The sequence below is a fragment of the Chenopodium quinoa genome, unplaced genomic scaffold, assembly GCF_001683475.1.
Source record: "Chenopodium quinoa cultivar QQ74 unplaced genomic scaffold, ASM168347v1, whole genome shotgun sequence".
NCBI classification, from domain to species: Eukaryota; Viridiplantae; Streptophyta; class Magnoliopsida; order Caryophyllales; family Amaranthaceae; genus Chenopodium; species Chenopodium quinoa.
The window spans coordinates 39,967-64,806 of record NW_018744830.1 but is presented as its reverse complement, the minus strand read 5'-3'; the positions used below and the strand labels follow the sequence as shown (position 1 = coordinate 64,806).

The window sequence follows — 24,840 nt, the reverse complement described above, 5'->3', positions numbered from 1 at the left end:
TTTTGAGAGAGTGTACCAACAATGGCACTGAAGACCAAACGATCTTGGCGATACCAGGCTGTGGCAGCGGGGTTGATCGCAGGAGATCCGTTGGTGGTGATTGTTTGAGGAGGGGATGGATAGCTACCATCCACAAATTTCCACGCATCATACCCAAGAAGGATGGCCTGAAGGTGAGTTTTCCAGGCAACATAGTTCGAGGGGGTGAGCTTGATGCAATTTTGAACGTTGATGACAGTGAAAAGGGTGCGTGGATCATCACGATTGGGAATGAGGATGTTAGACAAGCTGATACAAAGGAGGGGAGGGGCGGAAGCAAGGGTTTATGCAAATTGGATCAAAAACCAATCTGATACCATATGAGAAATATAAGAATGATAATTTTATTCATAGATTGTACAAGGCAAGAAACACCATATTTATAGATTACAAGGCTATTAACAAAGAAAGTCAGTGACTTAAACTAAGCCTAAGATTACGCCTAGAATAAAGGAACAACCTAGGAAACTTTGACTAGGAAGATAAAAACAGTAATTAAAAATAGGAAAAGATAATAAAAAGATATTTACAAAATTATCTTCTAATAATATCTCCCAAACATTCTCAATTCTTTTCCATGTGTTATTTCCTTTCTCCTATTTTTTATTTTTTTATTCCATCATTAATAAAAAATTCTTTCGTCTTCTCTCTCTACCATTATAATTTTTCAAATTGTAATAAATTAATTTGTTGATTTATATACAATATTTATATGCAGAACACTGACATATATAGTCAGACTTAAAAAAAAATACTACATTTTATTTTATAGCAACTCTAATACCATATTTTATTCAATAGTCAGTAAAAATAATTATTGTACTATCTTATTCTATATAGTTTAAAAAAATGTACCAATGAATCACATTTTCATTATATTTTACCATTAAAAAAATATATAATCAGTATTTCACATAACCTAAAACTAGTTTTATTTCACTGATATCTTCCTTTTTCATATGTTACATTGTATAATGATTGTATATGATCACCATTTCTTAGGGGCGCTCGTTATCTTTCATAACTTGTTAATATATCTAATGATTTAATTTGTTTTGTTAACAAATATACGGGGAATAGTTTACGAATTAATTGTAAAAGAATTTTTGTTTTGAGGGGTCTGAAGAGGAAGATAATTAGAGAACATTTATTTTATAGAATGACAATATAATAAGTTGCCTTTTTAATTTTACAATATCCAAAATAATACTCCCTCCGTTCCCATTTGTTGTTCCCCTTTTCCGAATTAGTGTTCCTTTATATTGTTCCCAATTTCCATTTCTAATCTTCACAAGAGGTGATCATTAATAGTTCGGCCGTCGGATTGGTCCAAACCCGCCCGAAAAAGTGAAGTTTGAGTAATAAAAAATACACTTTTAGTACAAAGTCTGAACATAACCCGCAAAACCCGCACTTTTTGATGGGTCCAGACATAATTTTTTGTGTACAAGCATGACCCGTCCATTTGATCACCTCTGCATTACAACTCACAAGTACGGAGTATAAAAAGAAAGAAACCCCGTATGGCCGTATAGGTCTTCTTTCAACTCAATTGACATCTTCTCAAAGTTTTTGTGCCGCAAAGTGCAAACAAGTAAACAATCATTGGTATTATTCGACGTTCCAGATTATACTCTCTTTGACAAGGTATCTTTCTATCACTTTTCTCTAGTTTGATTATATCGTTACTAAATTGTATCAAGTAGCACATCTTGGGGTTGATTATCAATTTGTCAATGGTTTCAAAAATTGTTTTTTAACTATCATGTAAAACTTCGTACATAATATTTTTAATTTATACAAGAAAGAAAAAATTGGAAATAAGTACCTATTAAAAAAATTTGACACATAGATAATCATTTCCAATTTTTCCTAGAAGAAAATATGAATTGAATCCATCAGACCCATGAGTGCGTTTGGGTAAGTTATGTATTTTCTCTAATTCTATGTTTTTTAGATCTATATCATCACTGTAGATGGCGTATGGCCGATTATAGATAAAAATATTTTTTCGTATAAAAAATAAAAAAAAAAATATAAAAAAAAAGAAGAAGAAGAAGATAGGACTATGGCTGATTACTTAGTAACTTTGGCGGATCCAATGTGGGTTCAAATTTTTTTTTAAAAAAAAAAAACAAAAACCGAAAAACGCTTAAAAGGTATATCTGTGTAATATATGTCAAGAAGTTATTAGTTGATTTTCGATTCATGTAAGAAAATTTGTTTAATATGATGTTAATTTTTACTACTATAGCAATATTAGCTGGATTTTTTAAAAATTAGTTTATCTGAATTAGATAGAACTTATTCTACTGAGTTGAGTTACTGATTTGGTATTGGTAGTTTAATTTACTTGTAATAATTGAATGTAATAGAGTACATGTTTTAAGCAATTGTTAGATTGATTAGATTTTGGAATGCTTTAAATTTTAGGAATTTGAACAATTAGGTGATAAAACATAATGTTAGATTATGCCTATAATTACGAAAAGGATTATTGTCGTAGTACAAAGTGCATATAATTCATACCGTTACGCTACATAATGCAGCAAAACCTAAATGAAATTTTGAGAGTGAAGAGGTAGCTTGGTTGGTTAGAACTCCCCTTCGTGTTCCAACTAGGATCAATTCTCATCCCCGCACTTTAGCTCTCTTAATACCCCAAAAAAACAATTATGACATTGAATAGGCAGAGATGCTTTCTAAGTCTAGGGAAAGAGAAGAGAGGAATTGTGGAAGAATGAAGATAGATGTATGATTTACAGGAACAAAAATCAACTTATCGGGGTTTCTTCCACTAACTATGTGTGGTAAAAGGCCAAAAGTATAGAATTGAAGGAACAAGCTAAGTGACTTTGTTTCTTGTTTTTAGCTGTTCAGACTTAATTTTATTCTTTCAACCCTTCCCTTTCTTTCATGCTCTTCTGCAATTTTGACTGTAATTTACCTTATGGATGTTTAATGGTGATATGCATAGCAGTGTAGCTGAATATTTGTCAGTCATCCAAATTCCAGACACTTCCTTAATCTGAATCATTGCTAAATTTGAAATAATTGGTGTATTCTTAAAGTAGTATTACACAAGGCATAGCTTGAAGGCGTTTTTCACATAGTTTGGCTCCTGTGATTTTTTTTAGAAATAAACATCTGTTTCTTGAGCTTACCATAAGTTTTCTGAGCTGATTTCTACTTCGTGAAATTATTTGTATAAGTTCTAGAGAATAAAAGCTTAGTCCCGCCAATTAGTGGAGTGTTAAGCGACTGCCAATGTAAGAAACATGGTATGTAGATAAATTCTTTAATGGCGGTAGCAGTGCTTCTACTACCACTGTTGGTGGACAATCTGAACGAGACTGTTTTCTTACACCTGGTCTTACTATGTTGCTCTCTGGCCCTCCATCTTGGTACTCTCTCTTCTTTACAGTAATGCTAGCTCACTAATGTGTTATGAGGACTTATAAAAGAAATTTTCATAAACTGCTTTCTTACCAGCAGGAAGACGTCTTTGCTTTTTCAGTATGCCTTGAATATGGCAGCTCACTATCAGTCCTCAGCACATGGATATGTTGTCTTCATCTGCAATCGTCGCCGTTTTGAAACCAAACCTCCTTTTCTCTCCCAGATGTCTCTTCTCTCTTTCATCCTCATACATATGCTGAGATGGATAATTATAGATTGAATTGCTAAAAATTCTCAATCCTATTTCAGGGAATTGATACTTCCTCACATCTCTTTTAGCGAATTTAGATCAAGTTAGTTGTTACTGCTTCAATTATTAGTGAAATCTGTCCTTTATACTCAGGTCTTCATCGTCTCCCCTTAATTTTTTTGTTTTCTTTTAATATAGTGCATCTGTGGTTCCTAGGTATGTAGATGATTATGATGATGAAGGCATCAAGAAATATTTTGCTGCTTTCCATCTTCTCTAACCTTTTCCATGTGCTGTTGTTGTTGATGATTTTGGAGACTTCTTCCTTAATAGGTATCTTCTAAAATGTTTTGGTTTTGTTAAGAGCTAGTCTTGTATCATCCTTTGGTTGCATATTTATAATGGCTTGTATTGCATTTTAGCGTGATAGCATAACAAATTTCATATTGATTATGACTGCACTATACTGATCATCATGTAACTAGATGAAGCAAGTGTCAACAGAGGTATAATAATTTTCGTGGCAGAGAGTTGGCCATGGTTAGAGTTATAGCTCTTTGTCATAGTGCAATTATCCATGCCAAGTGAGTTCCTACTTTCTAGCTAGCTCTACTACAACATTTTACAATGCCTTTGTAATCCAGTTCACCGTCTAACTTATAGTTCCTCTTTATTGATATAATATTACTAGCAAAACAACAACTTGTCAGCTTTTGCTCTCTGACACGCATCATGGTGACTCCCTTAGGCTCCTATTTATTTACAAGAGATGGATTTCATCTATGTTTACCATCCAAGGTAGATTGGTTTCTTCAAAATGTATATAGATCTTGTGAAGTTTCTTCTAGTTTTAGTACTTACACATACATATTATTAATGAAGGGGTCTGATATAGTCATATAGGTACTTATACTTATTTTTTTAATCAAAGGTGAAGGTGATGGATCCTGCTCCTTTCTACTTAAGCATAGTGTGCGCACAACAGGAAGTGGTTCAGGTCAAAAGAGCGCCAGATACTCTATAGCTCTTCGGTACCTGATTTTGGAAGGAATTGTAGATGCATAGCTGTGATATATTATGTCACTTGGTTAGTATCTTTAACATATTATTGCTAAAATATGTTTAGGCATTTACAACCTAAATACTTTCTAGGTGACCAGTGTGCAGGTATTTTAGCATAAGAACAAATTTTCCCCCAAAATATTGCTATATTGAATTCAACTGCTAGAAAAGATTGGATTATAATTTATTACAGTTATGCAAAACAAAAACATGAACTGAATGTTAAAAATTGTATGCATTTAATTACAAAATTGAGCTCTAATTACAAGTGTATGAAGAACAAAGTTATGAAAGGAAGAGTAGAAGTGTACAAAATCGGGAAGAAGAAGAAAGCCATGGTGGGAGCAGCTGCAGCAGTAATACTATTGGATGGTGTTAGAGCTTAGAGGACTTTAACTTTCGAGCATAACTGCACTCAAAATTCAAGACCTTGCTGAGTGCTGACTCTCATAGCAAGTGTGAGCAAAAAGCCATGGGGATAGTTGCAATAGAGGTTGAAGTAGCTGAACATGGTTGTTGCACAATTGCTCGTTTGGTACGTAATTAAGTATCAGGTATAAGGATTTTCCAAATCCATATGTTAGGGGAATATGTAGGTCCTTGCATTGGCTATGTATGATTATGTAGTTTCAGTGTCAAAAGTCGACTATCTAAATCCATAGCTAGGCAATATACTGTATTTGTATATTACTCCGCAACCAATTTTACCTTCCATCCATTCTAATGTGTGCGTATTGTGTTTTTACAATGTTACTGGCTAGCTATATTATTAACTATCCGAATTGGCAAATTTTATAATACAACCGATTGTACAATGCAACCACACTCTTTTTTCTGCGATGGTCCGCCAAGTATAAAGGTGTAAGATGTAAAATTGAGAGAAGTTGTACCGTACAACTGTTGGTACCATGAACATCCTCATCAGATTTGGTGAGGTTTTTCACTTCTAACTTTTTGTAAAACCTCCTAGACAAGTGATACCACAATAAAAGAACGGAGGAAGTATACACTATTTACTTATGAACGACTACCAAATAATAAATTGCGCTTTAAGCATGGATGGAGGAGACACAAGAAACAAAAAGCCCATAGCAAGGTACTATATTTCAAAAACCAAATTGGCATGCATTAGGAGAAATAATAACCCATTACTTTGGTACCTTTATACACTTATATTCACTCCTAACACTACAACTCACAAACTTGAATTTTTGGTATTATGAAAATATATACCGTGATGATAGTTTATAAAATTACTTGACCAGTGACGGATCCAATGTGGGTTCAAGTGGGTCATTGAACCCACTGATTTTTTGAAAAAAAATTGAAAAGTTTTTTTTAAAAAAAAAAAAAACAAAAACCGAAAAACACTTAAAAGGAGTATCTATGTAATATATGTCAAGAAGTTAAGCTGCATCCCAGCGGTTCTTTTTAACTCACATCATACACGAGTTTGTGGGTTCAAAAACCATAACTCACACTTTTTTTTCTTTCTTTTTTCTACATTACTCATTAGTCATTACTGCTTTAGTGCTTCCTCATAAGTGAACGACAAAACACTAGAACAACTTCCTCATTTCCCCCAAATTGTAAAACCCTGACTCCCCTAAATCCCCAGCTGCCGCCGTTGAGTTCACCGGTGCACAGTCCCGCTGTCCTGCAGGCGACTCTTCATCAAGTGCTCCGACCTCCGTGGCACCGTGCTCAGGTCAGTGAATTTTTAAGGTTTTTCACTCAGAATTTCGACTATAAATCTCTAATTATTTGCGACGCAAAATGGATAATAACGTTGTTTATCTTGAATTTCGCCACTTTGTTCTTATCCTGATTTAATGTTTCATATAGAATTCATTTTTTAGTGTTGATTATACGGGGTAACAATGTGCATTGTATATGTTTGATAAAATGCTTATGAGAAATTTAAATGGCATAATAATGGTTATGTAGGACTATTGGAACATATCATGTATTAAGTTGGATGCTTTAATTTGACTAATGTCTAATCAAATTATTTAAATTTTAATAGGTTGGGTTTTATAATTCAAGAATAAATGAAAATTACCTTGTAATTTATTTGTACCCAACATGTATGATGCAATAATAAAAAACGGAGGAATATTAGATGATTTCTCACCAATTAGTTAAAGTATTTGTATGCAGTTGAATTTGTTAATCATCATCACAATTCACAAAGAATCATCATGAGAGGATGAGTGGAGTCAAATTCTGTCTTGGTATTGTCCCTATGGCAATGCAAATTAGCATGGTTCTTGGCGGATCCAACAAACAAAGAAGCCAATAAATTGAGGGGTATCACGAAGACACTCCATGCAATGGATTCCAGCTACAGGTACATAAACCCTCTTCGTTTAGCCATTCATGATCCACACACCAACATCCCTATCATCCCTGAAATAGCAACACGCTTCAATTGCATTGTCTTGGACTCCGGCATCCGGCACAAGGTTTGGACGGGCGAGCTCCATTCCTTGATGGAAGAGAATGTGTCAATCAATCAAGTCCTCAAGGATTACCAACACCGCTTCCTAGTGGATGCGAGTGGCATGAACAAGAGTAGTACAAACATGTTAAGAGATGGTTTTGCGCATATTCACCAACACCCTAAGTTTACGGTCTGTTTGTTAACCCTTTGGTATTGGCTACTTGTTTGGTGCTTCCCAACTGATAATCCTCGTAGTATTAATAGTCATCTTAAAAATGAATTCATTTTGGGTGTTGAGTTGGACTTTAGAATGTTAGCAAAATGTTTGGTTGACCCTAATCCACATTCATACATGGATAATAGAGAGCAACGACACCTCCAACATCTCTTTACTATGCTCATTAACATGATGAAATCAAACCTTCAACATTGGATCGACGCCTTGGATTACTTCACCGAGAAGATGGCCAACGCCTGGATATTACAAGGACAAGTGAAGAAAGTTTTCCATGCTGTCGGTGCTCTCAAAGATGATGCTTCAATGCCCATGGTAACTCAACTTTGCTCTACCTCGCTCTTTTCTAAATAATAATGCATGCATGTTTTAAGATATGTTTTCTCTCTTTCCTAATATTTGTATCAACTGACTATATACGACGTTTGTCAATTCACTACTTCAACCATTAATATCTTCAAAATATACTTTATTAAAAATTACTCTCTATTATATATATTTATATCCTTTGAGCTGTAAAAATATTACAAACCTTTGTTTTATAAAAAATTTACTAATATGTAACTAGTGAAATTCCACGTTTAAAAAAAATCAAACAATAAATGTGTATGTTAAAGGACTTAAAGTGATGGTACTTATCACGTTAACTCTTGATACCAAGTTAAAAGATCATCTGAATAAAAAAACTTAAGATGATGGTTGTGGTCCAGAAACAGGTTATATAGTTTAGAACTTGGGAAAACAGATATAGTGGTTTAATTTGTACTTCATGTATTATTTGGATTATCAATTGTTGTATTTGTAATATTCCTATATGTTATGCAATTTGCAGTTGTCACCACCAGAAATGCATACAAAGGGTTTAAAAATATCAGCACCAAAGTTTTTAGGTAACAAGGGTTGGTTAACGAAACTTGTCCGTGACGCACTAATACAGAATCAGCGAAGTAATAGATAATCTGGAACACGTGGTTGTGAATATGTACCATGGATTGAAAGATGCTGCGGATTTCCTCGCTGAAGAAATTCCAAAGGTTGCGGAAGAAGTTGGTCATGAAGTTGTACATATCGCCAAACAAGTTGGTAACGGAGTTGTACACTTTGTTCATGAAGTTTCTCATTTGGGTCATATAATAGCCAAGGGAATGAATCGTTTTGCGGAAGGCATTCATTAAGCAATTAATAAAGTGGGACACTAACACCTACCAGCCCACCTAACCCGTACCACCACCACATATATTCTGACGGATTTTATCTCCGTCGGAAATTTCCGACGGAATGTTTGAATTCATCGGAAATATCCGACGAAACATAAATCCGTCGGAAATTTCGTTTTTTCCAACGCATTTTCGGGTCCGTTGGAACCAGTCCGTCGAAATTTGCCTATTTTCTAGTAGTGATTTTGAGGCCACTGAGGTTGAGTTATCTGCTGTTAGAAGAATAATTGTGAGTTGTGACCATAATGATTACACCCATGAATTAAATTATGCATGCATTTATAGCTAAACTATTAACAGGATCATAGTAAAGAGAGTGCACTTTGTCATCAAGGTCATCAACACCATGAGCTGATGGTAAGCAGCTAAACTTACTGGAAGTCGCTGCAATAAAACCTTTTATATTACACTTTCTAAGTTGTATTCTATGTTGATATTTTTCTTGTATGCAATAATAATGTGGTGATGATATTTGTTCTGTAATGTTGTGTACTTAATTGCTCTCAACTAGATAGTATCGATTATGCAGGTTATTTACAATTGCTCGTTTAGTATGTAGTTAAGTATCTGGTATAAGGATTTGCCAAATCCATATGTTGGGGGAATATGTAGGTCCTTGCATTGGCTATGTATGATTATGTAGTTTCATTTTCAAACGTCGACTATCTAAATCCATAGCTAAGCAATATACTGTATTTGTATAATACTCTGCAGCCAATTTTACCATCCATCCATTCTACTGTGTGTGTATTGTGTTTTTATAATGTTACTGGCTAGCTGTATTATTAACTATCCGAATTGGCAAATTTTATAATACAACCGGTTGTACAATACAGCCGCACTCTTTTTTCTGCGATGGTCCGCCAAGTATAAAGGTGTAAGATGTAAAATTGAGGAGTTGTACTGTACAACCGTTGGTACCATGAACATCCTCATCAGATTTGGTGAGGTTTTTCACTTCTAACTTTTTGTAAAACTTCCTAGACAAGTGATACAACATTAAAAGAACGAAGGAAGTATACACTATTTACTTATGAACGACTACCAAATAATAAATTGCGTTTTAAGCCTGGATGGAGGAGACACAAGAAAGAAAAGCACACTAAAAAAGCTCATAGCAAGGTGGACATTTTCCCAAACTAAGCCCTATTTGCAAAGTATTTTGCAAAATAGATGCGTGGCAAAAGTATTTACCAAACTAAGCTTCAGGGATTTTTTACCAAACTAAGTTTTATAACCTGGATTTTTAAAAAAAAATAAAATTCAAAGTGTAAAACGCTATCTCAGATAGCGTTTTACATTTTGACTTATTTTTTTAAAAAAAATCGTAATTTTTAATTTTAAAATAAAAAAAAATTACACTAAAAGCGCTGTCTGAGTCAGCGTTTTTAGTGTAAATATTTATTTTAATAAAATCAGAAATTCACAATTAAAAAAAATTATCCTAAAAACACGTCCAACGCTGACGCGTTTTTAGGATAAGGTTTTTTTTTTCAAGAAAGAAGAGATGGAGAGTGAAACAGCTCCTAACATAGGAATGTTAATGGCGGAATTTTGCCAAGCTGGACTTATGATTATCAGCAAACAAGCTATGAATACTGGTATGACTACTTTCGTCTCCGTCTCCTACTCTAATGCTATTGCGTCCCTCATCCTCCTTCCTTTCTCTCTCTTCCTTCACAGATCTCCTTCCTTCTCTCTCTTCTTTCCAATTTTTTTTTTAAATTATTAATTTCTAAAAAAAATTATACTAAAAACACTGACTGAGTAAGCGTTTTTAGTGTAATTATGATTTTTTTTTTTAAAAAAAAGTCAACATGTAAAACGTTGTCTCAGACAACGTTTTACACTTTGAATTTTTTTTTAAAAAATCCAGGTTATAAAGCGCTGTCCGAGACAGCGTTTTAGCCTAGAAGCTTAGTTTGGTAAATAGTTTTGCCACGCATCCATTTTGCAAAATACTTTGCAAATAAGACTTAGTTTGGGAAAACGTCCAAGCAAGGTACTATATTTCAAAAACCAATTAGCATGCATTACAAGAAGTAATAACCCATTACTTGGGTACCTTTATACACTTATACTCACTCATAACACTACAACTCACAAACTTGAATTTTTGGTATTATGAAAATATATACTGTGACTATAGTTTATAAAATTACTTGAGTTAGTATAATGATATTAAGTAAGGAGAAAAAATAGGAATAGTACGGTTCAAACGAAAACCCTAGCTAGGCCTAACCCGTCCGATCACCTCTCCATTGCAACTCACAAGTACAGAATATAAAAAGAAAGAAACCCTAGCTAGGTTCATAATAATAGTCGTGCTCTACTGCTCTTCTGCTCTTCTCTTATCTCACTCTGCTAATCTTTAATCTAATCGAGTTAATTCAGGTATTTCAAATCAATCTTATTGCTCTAATTTCTTGTAATTTATGAGTTTTGTTTTTCTAGTAGTAGTACTTGCTGTACATAATCGAGTTAATTCAGGTAATTTAGTGTCTTTCTAAACTTCAAATCAATCTTATTGCTTTCTAATTTCCTGTAATTTTTGACTTTTTATTTTTCTATGTAATTTGTTAATATTTAATTATTATATTTTTTATCTTTTTTTTTCTCTACATTACTCATTAGTCATTAGTGCTTTAGTGCTTCCTCATAAGTGAACGACAAAACACTAGAACAACTTCCTCATTTCCCCCAAATTGTAAAACCCTAACTCCCCTAAATCCCCAGCCGCCGCCGTTGAGTTCACCGGTGCACAGTCCCGCTGTCCTGCAAGCGACTCTTCATCAAGTGCTCCGACCTCCGTGGCACCGTGCTCAGGTCAGTGAATTTTTAAGGTTTTGCACTCAGAATTTCGACTCTAAATCTCTAATTATTTGCGACGCAAAATGGATAATAACGATGTTTATCTTGAATTTCGCCGCTTTGTTCCTATCCTGATTTAATGTTTCATATAGAATTCATTTTTTAGTGTTGATTATACGGGGTAACAATGTGCATTGTATATGTTTGATAAAATGCTTATGAGAAATTTAAATGGCATAATAATGGTTATGTAGGACTGCTGGAACATATCATGTATTAAGTTGGATGCTTTACTTTGACTAATGTCTAATCAAATGATTTAAATTTTAATAGGTTGGGTTTTATAATTCAAGAATAAATGAAAATTACCTTGTAATTTATTTGTAATCCATAATTTGAACTTATGTACCGAATATTTAATTATTATATTATTATTCCTTTGTTAATTACGATTCCAACTTCCGAAGTTTCGAACCCACACTTCGGAAATCCTGGAAACGCCACTGCTTAGTATAATGATATTATCATACTAGATGTAAGCCCGTGCGATGCACGGTTCTTATAACATATTGATCTTTACCATTATTTTTCGCTATTTTTTGGATAAAATTATTTTAAAAAAAAAACAATTGGTATGTTAATATTAATAAAATCATACATGACAACATAATAAAACTCGGTTTTTATTTTCAAGATTTTATACTTCGTGTAAGAATCTTAATCGTCATAATTAAAAGAAGATATAATCATGAAATAAAATTAATATTATATACACATTCGAAATTAAAAAATGTACTCCATATATACATATAAGAACGATGCGGGTCATAGTTCTAATTATCTTTCAAGAAATATAAAGGCTATCTAAATGGACAATCAATATAAATTAAAGATCAAATTAAATCATGATAATAATGAGGAAGATGAAGTGTGTAGAATATTCTTTATTTATATATTTTATTTTTTTTAATTTCATTTTGATTTTTATGTCTCCAAAAATGAAAAGATAAGGAGTTGGTTTTTTTTTTGCTTTTTTTTTTTTGTGGGGGGGATAAGGAGTTTTCAGTATAGATATAGATTCGTTTATTTTTCTTATGTGACAAATGAATTTTTTTTTATTATAAAAGAAATTGCAAATCTCTTTTTATTATGATAAAATATCTAATAAAAAAGACAATATTTTTTTTAAAATATATTTAAACTATCAATTTTTGGAACTATTTTTATTATATTTTTTCTAACCAACTTTTATTTTTTATTTATTTTTTATAAATCATACCAACATATCAAATAAAAGACGTAAGGCATACATAAGTTATAATATTGTAGGATTTATAACATATTGTAGTTCCATATTAAGTCGTATAGTATATAACATATTGTAGCTTCCATATAAAATATTTTGTTTAAGTTGTGTTATTTTTATATTATAAAATAAATTTGATATATGATCTATGAATGAAATAATTATATAACTATAGCAATAACATTTTTATCTTTTATACGAAACCATGATAAAGATTATATTGAAATAGGTAATGACAAATGATATACTTAAATATTAAAAAACTTAAAAGAGCAGACAAATATATCATATAGAATTTATATCTAATATAATTATGAGATAAATGAATTTAAACTCTCAAATTTCATTCGTTAATTTTGCTTAGGTGGAAAATGATTTTTTTAATTCTAAAATAAAATAGAAATCTAATTTTTAATTAGTCGGAGTAATACCCTTACTTATGTGGTGTTCCGAATGCTCTCCAAAAATGCCTATATATATATATATATATATGCGATTAAGTAAGGAGAAAAGATAGGAACAGTTGGTTCAAACGAAAACCCTAGCTAGGCCCAACCCGTCCATGTGATCACCTCTCCATTGCAACTCACAAGTACAAAGTATAAAAAGAAAGAAACCCTAGCTAGGCTCAAAATAGTCGTGTTCTTCTCTTATCCCACTCTGCTAATCTCTAATCTAATCGAGCTAATTCAGGTAATTTAGTGTCTTTCTAAACTTCAAATCAATCTTATTGCTTTCTAATTTCCTGTAATTTATGAATTTTGTTTTTCTATGTAATTTGTTAATATTTAATTATTATATTTTTATTCCTTTGTTAATTACGATTCCAAATTTCTGAAGTTTCGAACCCACACTTCGGAAATCCTGAAGACGCCACTGCTTAGTATAATGATATTATCATATTAAGTAAGGAGAAAAGATAGGAACAATGCGGTTCAAACGAAAACCCTAGCGCAGCTAGTCCCAACCCGTCCATGTGATCACCTCTCCATTGCAACTCACAAGTACAAAGTATAAAAAGAAAGAAACCCTAGATAGGCTCAAAATAGTCGTGCTCTTCTCTTATCTCACTCTGCTAATCTCTAATCTAATCGAGTTAATTCAGGTAATTTAGTGTCTTTTTAAACTTCAAATCAATCTTATTGCTTTCTAATTTCCTTTTTGTTTTTCTATGTAATTTGTTAATATTTAATTATTATATTTTTATTCCTTTGTTAATTACGATTCCAAACTTCTGAAGTTTCGAACCCACACTTCGGAAATCCTGAAGACGCCACTGCTTAGTATAATGATATTATCATATTAAGTAAGGAGAAAAGATAGGAACAATACGGTTCAAACGAAAACCCTAGCGCAGCTAGTCCCAACCCGTCCATGTGATCACCTCTCCATTGCAACTCACAAGTACAAAGTATAAAAAGAAAGAAACCCTAGCTAGGCTCAAAATAGTCGTGCTCTTCTCTTATCTCACTCTGCTAATCTCTAATCTAATCGAGTTAATTCAGGTAATTTAGTGTCTTTTTAAACTTCAAATCAATCTTATTGCTTTCTAATTTCCTGTAATTTATTACTTTTGTTTTTCTATGTAATTTATGAATATTTAATTATTATATTTTTATTTCTTTGTTAATTACAATTCCAAACTTTCGAAGTTCGAACCCACACTTCGGAAATCCTGGAGACACCACTGTTTAGTATAATGATATTATCATATTAAGTAAGGAGAAAAGGTAGGAATAGTACGGTTCAAACGAAAACCCTAGCTAGGCCCAACCCGTCCACGTGATCACCTCTCCATTGCAACTCAAAGTAAAGAGTATAAAAGAAAGAAACCCTGGCTAGGCTCATAACAATAGTCGTGCTCTACTGCTCTTCTGATCTCTCTTATCACAATCTGCTAATCTCTAATCTCTAATCTAATCGAGTTAATTTAGGTATTTCAAATCAATCTTATTACTCTAATTTCCTGTAATTTATGAGTTTTGTTTTTCTAGTACCAGTACTTGCCCTATATAATAGGGCTTCGTCCATAATCTTATTACTTCAAATTGGTATTATTATTGATTGATTGATTGATACATAGATATGTTTGTTACTTTAGGAAGTTGGATATGGATACTGAGAAATTGATACAAAAATACCGACATGTTTCAAGGGAAGAAATAGAGGGGATAAGAAAAACAAATGATCACGAGGGGTTGAGTGATTCCATTGTCGAGTCTACCGTAGACATCCTTGATAGCTTGAGAGAGTATGAAAGGATAAACGGAAAAGAATCTGTTCTGGTTGGTCTTCTAATTCATCTGTTGTCTGTCAAGTTTCTACCTAATAGCTTGCAAGATACACCCCCCACCATCTCTGGTAGGATATACACTGAGTTTGGTGATTTTGAAGTTGTTGGATTAGATGGCAAATACTTTTTGAAACTTAGCGACCGACAATCATCTTGGCCTTTGACGTGTATGCCTTATCATTGTACCCGTTTTGTGGTTGATCTTGCTATGGGGGGGAGGACTTTAGGAAAGAGATACATTTCCTGTGAAGAGGATACAACTGATTTTGAACAAGTCGACGAGAAAGTTGTTGTTACTGAGATTGGCGATTTCAGTTTGCGCTACATTGCCATGCCGTTTGCTATTTATGCTCGTGTGCGAGTGACCTTTCATCACAAGCAAGATTGTAAGTTAGAGGGTGCAAATCACAGTTTCCTTGACATCAAGGGAAAAATCATTGCAAGTTATGGCGGCAACACTTGCAATTCAGAAGCCTGTATTCTCTTTGATAAAGAATCTGATGACTTTGAACGACTTAATTTTGAGAAACAAGTATATCCTCTAGAAAGTGTTAACATGAATTTGTCTCGGTGTTGGGTTGGTTTACCGGCATATTCATCGATTATTCTTATGTAAATCTAATGGAGCTCGGATCGGAACACAAACTTGTTAAAGAAATCTTGGAATTTCAAGTTGGAAACAAATATTTTTCATATAAAACCTTTATTGTTGGTGACATCCTCATCGAAGTTGGTGTGGTATGAATTCACCAATGCAAAATGACAAGGAGCGTGCTATGATGTCTGAGGATGAGGTACTTTAAAGATTTGGTCGTTTTGTTGTCTAACACAAATTTTGTTGTCTATTTTTCCTTCTACTATGACTAACCTGTATCATATTCATGTCTCAACAAGTCTTCTGAGGAGCATATGTGTGCACAAGGGACAAGTGAAGACGATAGAGATGATGAGCAAATGATTGAGGTCTAATAATGTTTCTCTCAAACAACATTAATATCTTTAGATTATTGCTTCCAATTCTCTATTTTTGCACGGATCTAATACTATTCTCTCTTTTCTTGTGTAGTCTGGTGTAGCCGAAGCATCATCAAAACTCATGCGCCCTAGGTATGCATTCTGTTTTATATTTATTTTTAAGAGATATACTTCCTCCGTGACAAAATAGATGTTACACTTTGATAATAAATTTGAGAGAAATTTTGTATTAAAGTGTAACATCTATTTCGTTACGGGGGAAGAATTAGATATACATGCATGTTTAAGCATACTGTTACTATTAGTTTGGTCATTGTATTATACAATCTGTTTTTTTCCCCAGCTAATTATTTAATAAAAAGAGTTTTAATAAAGATTATGAAAAAATGCATTATGTTTTTTTAACGTGTAGTTGATATGTAGATCATGAGGTTGTCAATCTTGAATAAATATGTGGATTTCAGGCTTGGAGTACATTGAAGTATGCTGTTTCCAAGTTCTATGGTTGAAATATATGCTGTCTACATTGGTCGTGACAAGCTCAAAGCTTTGCAGCTCTATGGATCAATTGAAGTCTCAACTCTTGGTAATGCATATTACTGTTTTAATAGAGAAGCAAGTGATGCTTTTGGATTGTTAGAGGGGAGCAAAAATTTACCTTTGCTTGATGGATCTCTGGAGTATGATGATTGTGACTCATTTAAAATGAAAATTGATCTCAAAGATGTCGAAGGTCTTTTGTGCATTAGAGGTTACGTAAATTGGGATGATAGGACCCTTGAATATGGCACGCGATGGTTTAATAAACCTCTATGCTCATTCGTTGAAGGTCAACATGGTTTTGCTGCCATATGTTACTCATTTTTTCCACAAGCAGTGAAAGCAAATCTAATGGTTTTGTGTGCACCGAAACAGAAAATTAGCAGTGAGAGTTTTGAAGGCTTTCCAAGAGTTTACGGTAGTATTACTGCTCAGCACGGCTACTTTGACTACACTAGCCGCTACAACAAAGATTATTTTCGAGTTACACTGTTTGAGAGGAGTGCAGAGAATGCAATGCAAACAAGTGCCGATGGTGTGATCTCGCTTTCAAGATCAATAGTTGTTGTTCCATTGGACTCGACACTTGTGGTTGGATTAGATTTGTCTATCTGTGTCGGAGATAATCAAGTCTCGTTCAACTCTTCAGCAGATCTTAAGGTTGGCGCAAGTAACTTCAGTGTGGAAAGTGAAAGCAATGACTATTCGGTTCATATAAATGTAAAATGGCTAGACTAGGAGTAGTAGTTTAATGGTCAGTCTTATTACTAGTTTAATTTAAGTTATGTGGATGTAAAATCAGTAGAAGTGTGACTCTAATATCAAAACCTAAAATACCCTCATTTTGCTGTGCTTAGGCAACACTGCAAAAGATTGTAGCATTTCTGTAATGCATGGGATTAATTTCATCGACTTTTTATCTATTCCGTATTTGTTTTTCAAGTTGATATCACATATTGACTAACTGTCTATCTCACTACCTAAATGCTTCTCCGTGGATTTATGGACTGTATCCTCCCTGCCAGTAACTTGTAACTGGCATGGAAGCACAGGAGATCTGATGCATACTATGTTGTGTATGTGAGTCCAATAAGAATAGCATGCTTATATTGTTTATGCAGGAGTGTATTCTTCAGAATAGATACTGTTGCTGTATCTTTTCATCTGTAACTGAGTTAAGGTTGCTGATACTTGATAAGGCTTCAGACAACCACTGCAGGTACTAACCCCTTCTGTGAGCACTTTGTTCTGTTTTTTTGCATTGCTTGAATAGGATCTGTATAGTTTCGCTGCTAACTCACAATTACAAACAGGTGCAAGTTGGCTGGATTTATTTCCTTGGTGATAAATAATCAAGTTTGCTTAGCCAAGTATTTGTAAATGTCCTGGAGAACTTTGGAAAGGGCATATTAAGTGTTGCTGTTGTGTTCTTGCAAATTTTTAGAAATTTGAAATATACATTTTGAGCTTTAAAGATCACACTAGAAGTTTGTTCAAGAGCAGCTAAAGGTTACAAGCTCATCATTACCATGGTGGCATCAATGAATCACGAGGGAAGGACCATTCTTGAGGTTTTTGGTGCTGAGCTTGTCCTTATTGATCCAGTAAAAGGCATGAAAGGGGCTTTTCAAAAGGCTGAGGAGATCCGTGACAAGACTCCTAATTCATATATTCTACAACAGTTCAAAAACCCTGCCAACCCCAAGGTAATTTTATTGGTATTTTTTTGTGCATAGATTCGATAAATGTAGTCTTAATTTATTTGAACAACTGGACTCAACAATGGAGGAGGAGGTCGACGAAACTGAATTTCAATCTCAGGTTTTCATTAATCGCTTCAATTTCAACATTTACTAGCTATTTAATTGATTAATTAATGTAGTATATAATGCAAATTTGCGATTAGAATTTCATGCACTAATTGAATTGCTAATTTTCTGCATTCATTGGCTGTAATTGTCTAATTGACAATAATATGCGTCGAATTTTTTTCGTCGTGTTCTTTGGGAAAAAGAAGGAGTTTAGCTGATATTTTTCTTTTTGATCAATCGAAAGTAGCTGATATTTTTCTTTTTGATCAAGCGATTGAAATACAATGCAGTTCTTTGATTAATACGCAAATTTAATTTGACGTACGAAGCGCCGACCTAAATTTGTGTTAAATTCGTATGTTTTTGGCCTAATTTCTAGTTGTGTGTTATGATTAGGCGTTTATTTGGATTAAATGATAATGCGGCGAAGTAATATGATGGAAGTTAAATATATAGGAACATTTAGGTCAGGTTTGGTTAGATGTTTTGTCGAAAATTAGGTTTAAGGATGAAGGTAAGAGAAATTGAGGATGGAGGCTGGTTGGCGTTGTTGGGAGGAATTGAGGCTTTTATGGATTGTGAGTGTTATGAAGGAAAAGTGGAAGACAGAGTAAGATGAAGGTGTTCATTTCAGAAGCAGTTGCGTTTACGATGATGCCAAGTAAGCTGCAATATGAACTGTTTTGCACTTCCCAAAATAACAAGCCACATATAACTTTTGGGGTCATAAATTGATGACTTTGGCCGTTAATTTCTCAAACAGTATGTAGATTTATGTTCCAAAGATGCTCAGGCTTGATTTATGTCGAAAATACTTTCATTGGAAAATGACTTGTATTCATAGTTTTTGATCCACAAAAGGTATTGTAGCCTATTATTTTGTGATGGAGGGTGTTTAACAATTTTTACACTGCTTTATTTTTAGTAACCACAAAAAGCCTTGCAAATCTTTGTTCTAAAATAAAGCAGTTATGTAACTTAGGATTCGAAAAGAACTTAAAGAACATGAGGCTGGCTTGAAAAGGCAATGAACTAATTTAGATTTGTCTTAGGGAGCTGTACATTTAGTCTTATGATTCTATTCGAATGTGTTATGTATTGACTCGGATCAATTTGATATGCAGGTCTACATGGCATGTGTCATGCATGGGCATAGGTACCTTTTTATTTATTTATATATTTATTTATTTTTACCAATGTGTCATTCGCTAAAACTATTGGAGGTTAGATATGTGGCATTTTGTAGAGGGAAATGCTAAAAAAAAGTATATATATAATCCCTGGTCCAATGAGATTCCAAGTATCTTATATAGCTAGATAACTTTGTGTGTTTTTCCAGGATACTTGCTGTGCAAATTTGATAAAAAAATTTGATGAGAGCACTCTACAGATGCTTGAAGATCTTGAATTTGCTGTAAGACTAGTGGATCTCATTTGAAAATCTTCCTACAAAGAATAAGCAAAAGTGCTTTAGCGACTGAGGTGTCAGCTCTAATGTAGTTTTCTGATGGTGAAATTGAGCCAAAAAGGTTTTTCTATCGCACCTCAAAAACACGGGAGTTGGACAACCTTCTTGGGGACATATATCATGGTGTACTTTCCATTATACTATATTTCATGGTGTAGTCTACTGGTGGCTTGAATTACATTTGATGAGATAGAGAGGGTTAAAATCCTCATTTATTGTGTGAAATATACACTTGCAAATGTTCCCTGGGATTTTATATATGTTTTCTTTGTTAATTGTGTTAGACATGGAGAGGGTGATGACAAGGGACCTGATATCACATGTTCTCTTATTCTCTACATTTGCAGAAAGCTATGAACTTTGCTGCAGAACTTGACTGGTAGATCACATCAAGCTTTAAGGTTGAATTTTGTCATTTCTGTGGTCTAGTTCACTGGCGCTTATTCTTACATCAAGTTCTTGTTTTCATATGTTAGCTATTTGTCTTTGGCATTGGTTGCTCAACAAAACAACTATGTAAGGCCAAATTTGACTGTTGATGCCATACTGAATATACAAAATAGAAGGTTACTAACTTACTGCTGCTTCTTATGATCTTGATATTGAAAAATTTATTCTTTATATAAGTATTCTTACCAAACACTGTATGATTAAATAACTTCTTCTCCAGACATGTTTTGCAGGAAATGACAGTGGACACATTTATCCCAAATGACACCAAAATACTTGATGAAGGTACAAGTATTCAAATGTCACCAAGCTTTCTTGTCAAATTTCCTAGCTGATACTCAGCTGAACTGAATCAGAATTGTTATCTCATTGGTCATCATTTTGGATTGTGACTCAAATTGTGCTTTATATTTTCCCAGGAAAAATTAATATTATAACTGGCCCAAACTATTCTGGGAAAAGCATCTATGTAAAACAGGTCTGCTATGTTTCTTTAAACTTATGACTATTATATCATTCTTTGAAAACCTATTTAGTCTTTGAATAGCTTGGGGTAAGACTGCATACCATTTGACCTCCCTAAATCTAACCTTGAGGGAATTTATATAAGGTTCTTGTTGCTATAATTGTTTTTATTAGCCCTTTCCCCGATTAAATCTTTATTAAGTCTTAGATGTTAAATTCAAAAATCCTAATGAAGATGCACATCTTAAAAAAATTGCATTTTTAAAAAGTGACAAAAGGGCCAAAAGCTGTACATATGTAAAGTTCCAGTATTGTGTTTTCCCGAGTCAAACAGACAACCACTTAACATGTAGGTTTCTTTTGTATAACTTTGTTGAATACTGCCATTTTATGGGAAAGGTATGGACAAAGGTCATAACTCATCTGAATTTCAATTTATTAATTTTTATTCTAAGGTCACCGTAGTGAAGAAATTGTTGAGACTGGTAAATCCACCTTGCTCCGAATCAAGAGTTCTTAGACTACAATGCAAGCTTTGCAAAGTAGGACCTAAAAGGCTTGGTTTTGTGAGCTCCAGTTGTGAGGTTTTGACCTTCTCAATTGTGCAAAATAGTTGTCTCATATGTGTTTTCTCTTCCTTTCTCACATTGGGAGTTTTGTACCTGCGGATGCTGCTGTGGTAGGATTAACTGATAGATATGTTTATGATGGTCACATGCCTTTTATGTCATGGTAGCTTGTTTTCATAGTTGTAATAGCTTGCATATACTCTTTGACAGGATATTTTGTGCAATGGGAAGCAAGCTCATGGCTGCTGAACAGTCTACATTTATGATTGATCTACAGCAAGTAGGCATGATGTTGAGGTATATAGTAGTGAGAAATTGCTGATAGTAATGTCTTGTGCTTGCTAATATAATCATTTTTTTCTTAGATAATGCTAGTCAATCTATTGGTCTATTGGTCATCATATCTATATGAAAATTGAAGCTTTGAGAGAAGTATTTTTCTTAATATGTAACATGAAATATCTGGTAAATATGAAACTTCTTTGCTTCATCGTGAAAACAAGTTCATTAGTGTACTTTGGAATTTTGATCCTTTATAGCAATATAAAGAGATTAATATAAACTTTGATAGGCAAGCTACATCACGTTCTTTATGCCTCTTGGATGAATTTGGTAAAGGCACACTTACAGAAGGTGAATATTTATAAAATCTTTTAGATTAGTATCTCTTTTCTCTACCAGATATTATGCTTCAGATGTAATTGATGCTTTGTTGCATACTTTCTACTCCATTCAATTGATAATGCTTCTTTCTTCTTGTGTCTGTTTCAGATGGCGTTGGTCTTCTTGGTGGAACTGTTAACTATCTTGCTGGTAGTGATGATACTCCAAAGGTTAGAGGCTGAACTATCTAGCCTGAGTTTTGAGTCCCACTGTTAACGAGCTACGGGATTGAAGAAAGGAGGTTACAGACTGAGTGACATCAATAACCTGTTTACTGTTGATCATTTGAACAAATTTTGAGACATGTGTTACTGACCTTACCGTCTTTACGTCTCTATGATAGAATTATCTGACTAACTATATGCACTGATTCAACTATGAATTTTTATTCCATATGTGCTTGTAAAAGTTCATGATAATTTTTTCTGTATTTCTGTACATTTACAAGAAACTCTTGATGTTCGAAGCTGCCTTTTTGGTATAAATTCAACAATCATCAATGAAACCTCCAGCCTGTAAATATTGCCCAAAATTGTACTGCCACTTGTTAAAGTAACCTTCATTTCTTGATTGATGAAGCTGGCTTTTTGGTATGCTAAGAGAATGTTGACAGGAGTTTGAGTTTCAGCTCGTGACACTGACTTTGAATTGCAGGTTTTTGTTTGCACTCACTTGACTGAAATATTTCAAAAGAACTTGCTGCCGAAGGTTCTCTTTGCCAATCTCTTAGTAAATCTGGATCATGGATTTTTGGCAACCCTAACATAATAATGATACTTATTTGAACTTCGTGCAGTCCGAAAAAATCAACTTCTATAATACTATGAGTGTGCTGAGACCTGAAATGATACAACTTCTATAATACACATATGCCCCTTTGAAATGATGTTAATTGCATTTAAGTTTTTCCTTGTGTGATTTAATGATTAACTTTTATGAATACCGTTTAGACAAATTATATCTTTTAAAATGTGTGTGTACTTATTTGCCAACATTAATATTATTTTTTTTTTTTTTTTGAACTCTTGAAAATAGTGTGCTAACATTTATACCCCTAAAAATATTTATTTACATATTTTTCCCTTATTAATGTTGTTAACAACTTAAATAACTCTCTAAGCATGACTAGTTATAGCACGCACCTTAATCACCCTAGTAATAATAAAAGCGTTGGATTGTTTATTAAATTTTCCTTATACTAGTGATATAGAAATATTCGATTATAGAAAACTATAGGAGATTATGTTTGGAGGACCTGCATGTACACGACATGTATGGTGTGGTGTTGCCTACTTTGATGTATTGGGAGAATGGGAGGTGATTAAAGTACTTGAGTATACTATATATAAAAAATAAAAATAAAAAATACTCCCTCAATTATTTGTCAATTCATGCTTGCTGATATATAATTTTGGACATTAATATTTTTAATTACGGAGTATTTTTTTGTAAAGATTGGACATTATAAAAATATTTTGTCCAATTTTTAATATTTGTATAACTTTGACTTATTCATTATTTACATATCATCTTTAAATTATTTTATTTGCAATTATAAAATGAATCAATTTTTTATGTAATATATTATGGGATTAGTTTCAAAGTCTGATTTCATAATTTTATTTTATTTTTTTAGTTTTTACTAATGGACGATTAAAGATATTAATAGTCAAAGTTATGTCTCGGCAAATGTGTCGGTCAATGTGATGCAATTAAAAAAATAGAGATAATATATATATATACTAACATAACTATTAAAAAAATATCAATTGAAATTTTTATATGAGGACAAAAGGTAAAGTAATTAAATTAGGTAAAAATTGTATTTTATCACCAACAAATAAACCATTTTTGAAATTACCACCCATTCAAAGATTTATTTAAAAATTCTCCTTAAAAAGACAAATTAAATAAAAAATATTTTACCACTACTTAACATTTGCAGTTAAGAAAACGTTAAATCTATCATTTTAAAAAAATTCTCGATTTTCGTGTCAAAAACATTTTTTTTGAGATTTTTGGGGTCTTTTTTGCCCTATATGTCCGATTTGAGGTCAAAATTTATAAAAAAAATTAGAAATCCCTCGCTTTTGTGACTCGCAAAATAATACGTAAATAAACATTTTCAAAAGTATAATGGTTTAAACTTTATTTATAAGAGTTATCTCAAACCTTTTAGGGAGCGTTTGGTTCGCGGAATACAAGTATGAGGTATGGGTTTAGAATGAGTAAAACCCCGTACTATATGTTTGGTTATCAAAAAATATAGGGTGGTAGGGATTAATATGCAAGTATTAAAGAAGAATAGAGTATTAATGACACGATCTATACCTGAAAATGCAAAAGAAAAAACTACTCACGCCCAGTGGGACTCGAACCCACAATCGCTTGATTAGAAGTCAAGCGCCTTATCCATTAGGCCATGGGCGCTCTGCTTGTTTTACTTTTGTCTATTTAAACTATAAATAATCTAAGGGACTGACGTTGCATTTCGGTAATTATCTTTCTCAATATCCACTTTGAGTTCTTTTTTGACGAGTTCTTATTACTAACTACAACTATTTAAGAGTTTGGGTCTATAATCTCAGTAGTAATTTTCAAAATAAATTACAAAGACAAATTTCAAAGTGAGATAAGACCTGAGTTTATAATTAGAAGGAAATGCCCTATTACATTTGCATTGTTACCTCCATTTCTATTCAGATTCCGATGTCAAATCTTCTAATATTTCTTCCATTACAGAACTCGGGTCTAGTACCGTCTAAATTTTACATGTACTTAATCTTATAAATAAGTAAAACAAAAACATATATAATCAATATTGTGGATTTTTTTTTAAGTTAT

The 24,840-nt window shown here is 33.1% G+C and overlaps 1 protein-coding gene, 2 long non-coding RNA genes and 1 other non-coding gene across 5 annotated transcripts; 3 read left to right on the top strand and 1 right to left on the bottom strand.

Moving 5' to 3' along the window:
- The first annotated feature begins 1,474 nt into the window (after window positions 1-1,474).
- On the top strand, window positions 1,475-5,000 carry LOC110704304. Of its 2 annotated transcripts, XR_002507898.1 has the most exons (4): window positions 1,475-4,021; window positions 4,174-4,272; window positions 4,380-4,486; window positions 4,620-5,000. It is a non-coding gene; the product is annotated as an uncharacterized LOC110704304 (long non-coding RNA). The 2 variants fall into 2 exon arrangements; XR_002507897.1 differs by having other exon boundaries at window positions 1,481-4,272.
- A 9,798-nt stretch (window positions 5,001-14,798) lies between these two features.
- On the top strand, window positions 14,799-17,610 carry LOC110704295. Its single transcript, XM_021882085.1, has 4 exons — window positions 14,799-15,849; window positions 15,950-16,018; window positions 16,122-16,162; window positions 16,495-17,610. Exon 4 carries the CDS (start codon window positions 16,514-16,516, stop codon window positions 17,306-17,308), a length of 795 nt encoding a protein of 264 aa, XP_021737777.1. The 5' UTR covers window positions 14,799-15,849; window positions 15,950-16,018; window positions 16,122-16,162; window positions 16,495-16,513; the 3' UTR covers window positions 17,309-17,610.
- Window positions 17,611-19,395: 1,785 nt separating this feature from the next.
- LOC110704294 lies at window positions 19,396-22,509 on the top strand. The gene is made up of 6 exons (XR_002507895.1): window positions 19,396-19,537; window positions 19,721-20,415; window positions 20,520-20,584; window positions 20,719-20,777; window positions 21,544-21,630; window positions 22,105-22,509. It is a non-coding gene; the product is annotated as an uncharacterized LOC110704294 (long non-coding RNA).
- Window positions 22,510-24,353: 1,844 nt separating this feature from the next.
- TRNAR-UCU lies at window positions 24,354-24,426 on the bottom strand. The gene has a single exon. It is a non-coding gene; the product is annotated as a tRNA-Arg (tRNA).
- Between the last annotated feature and the right edge of the window lie 414 nt (window positions 24,427-24,840).

Excerpts from the sequence above, each read along its gene's own strand:
- LOC110704295 (XM_021882085.1), top strand. The coding sequence starts at position 16,514 with ATGCTGTTTCCAAGTTCTATGGTTGAAATATATGCTGTCTACATTGGT.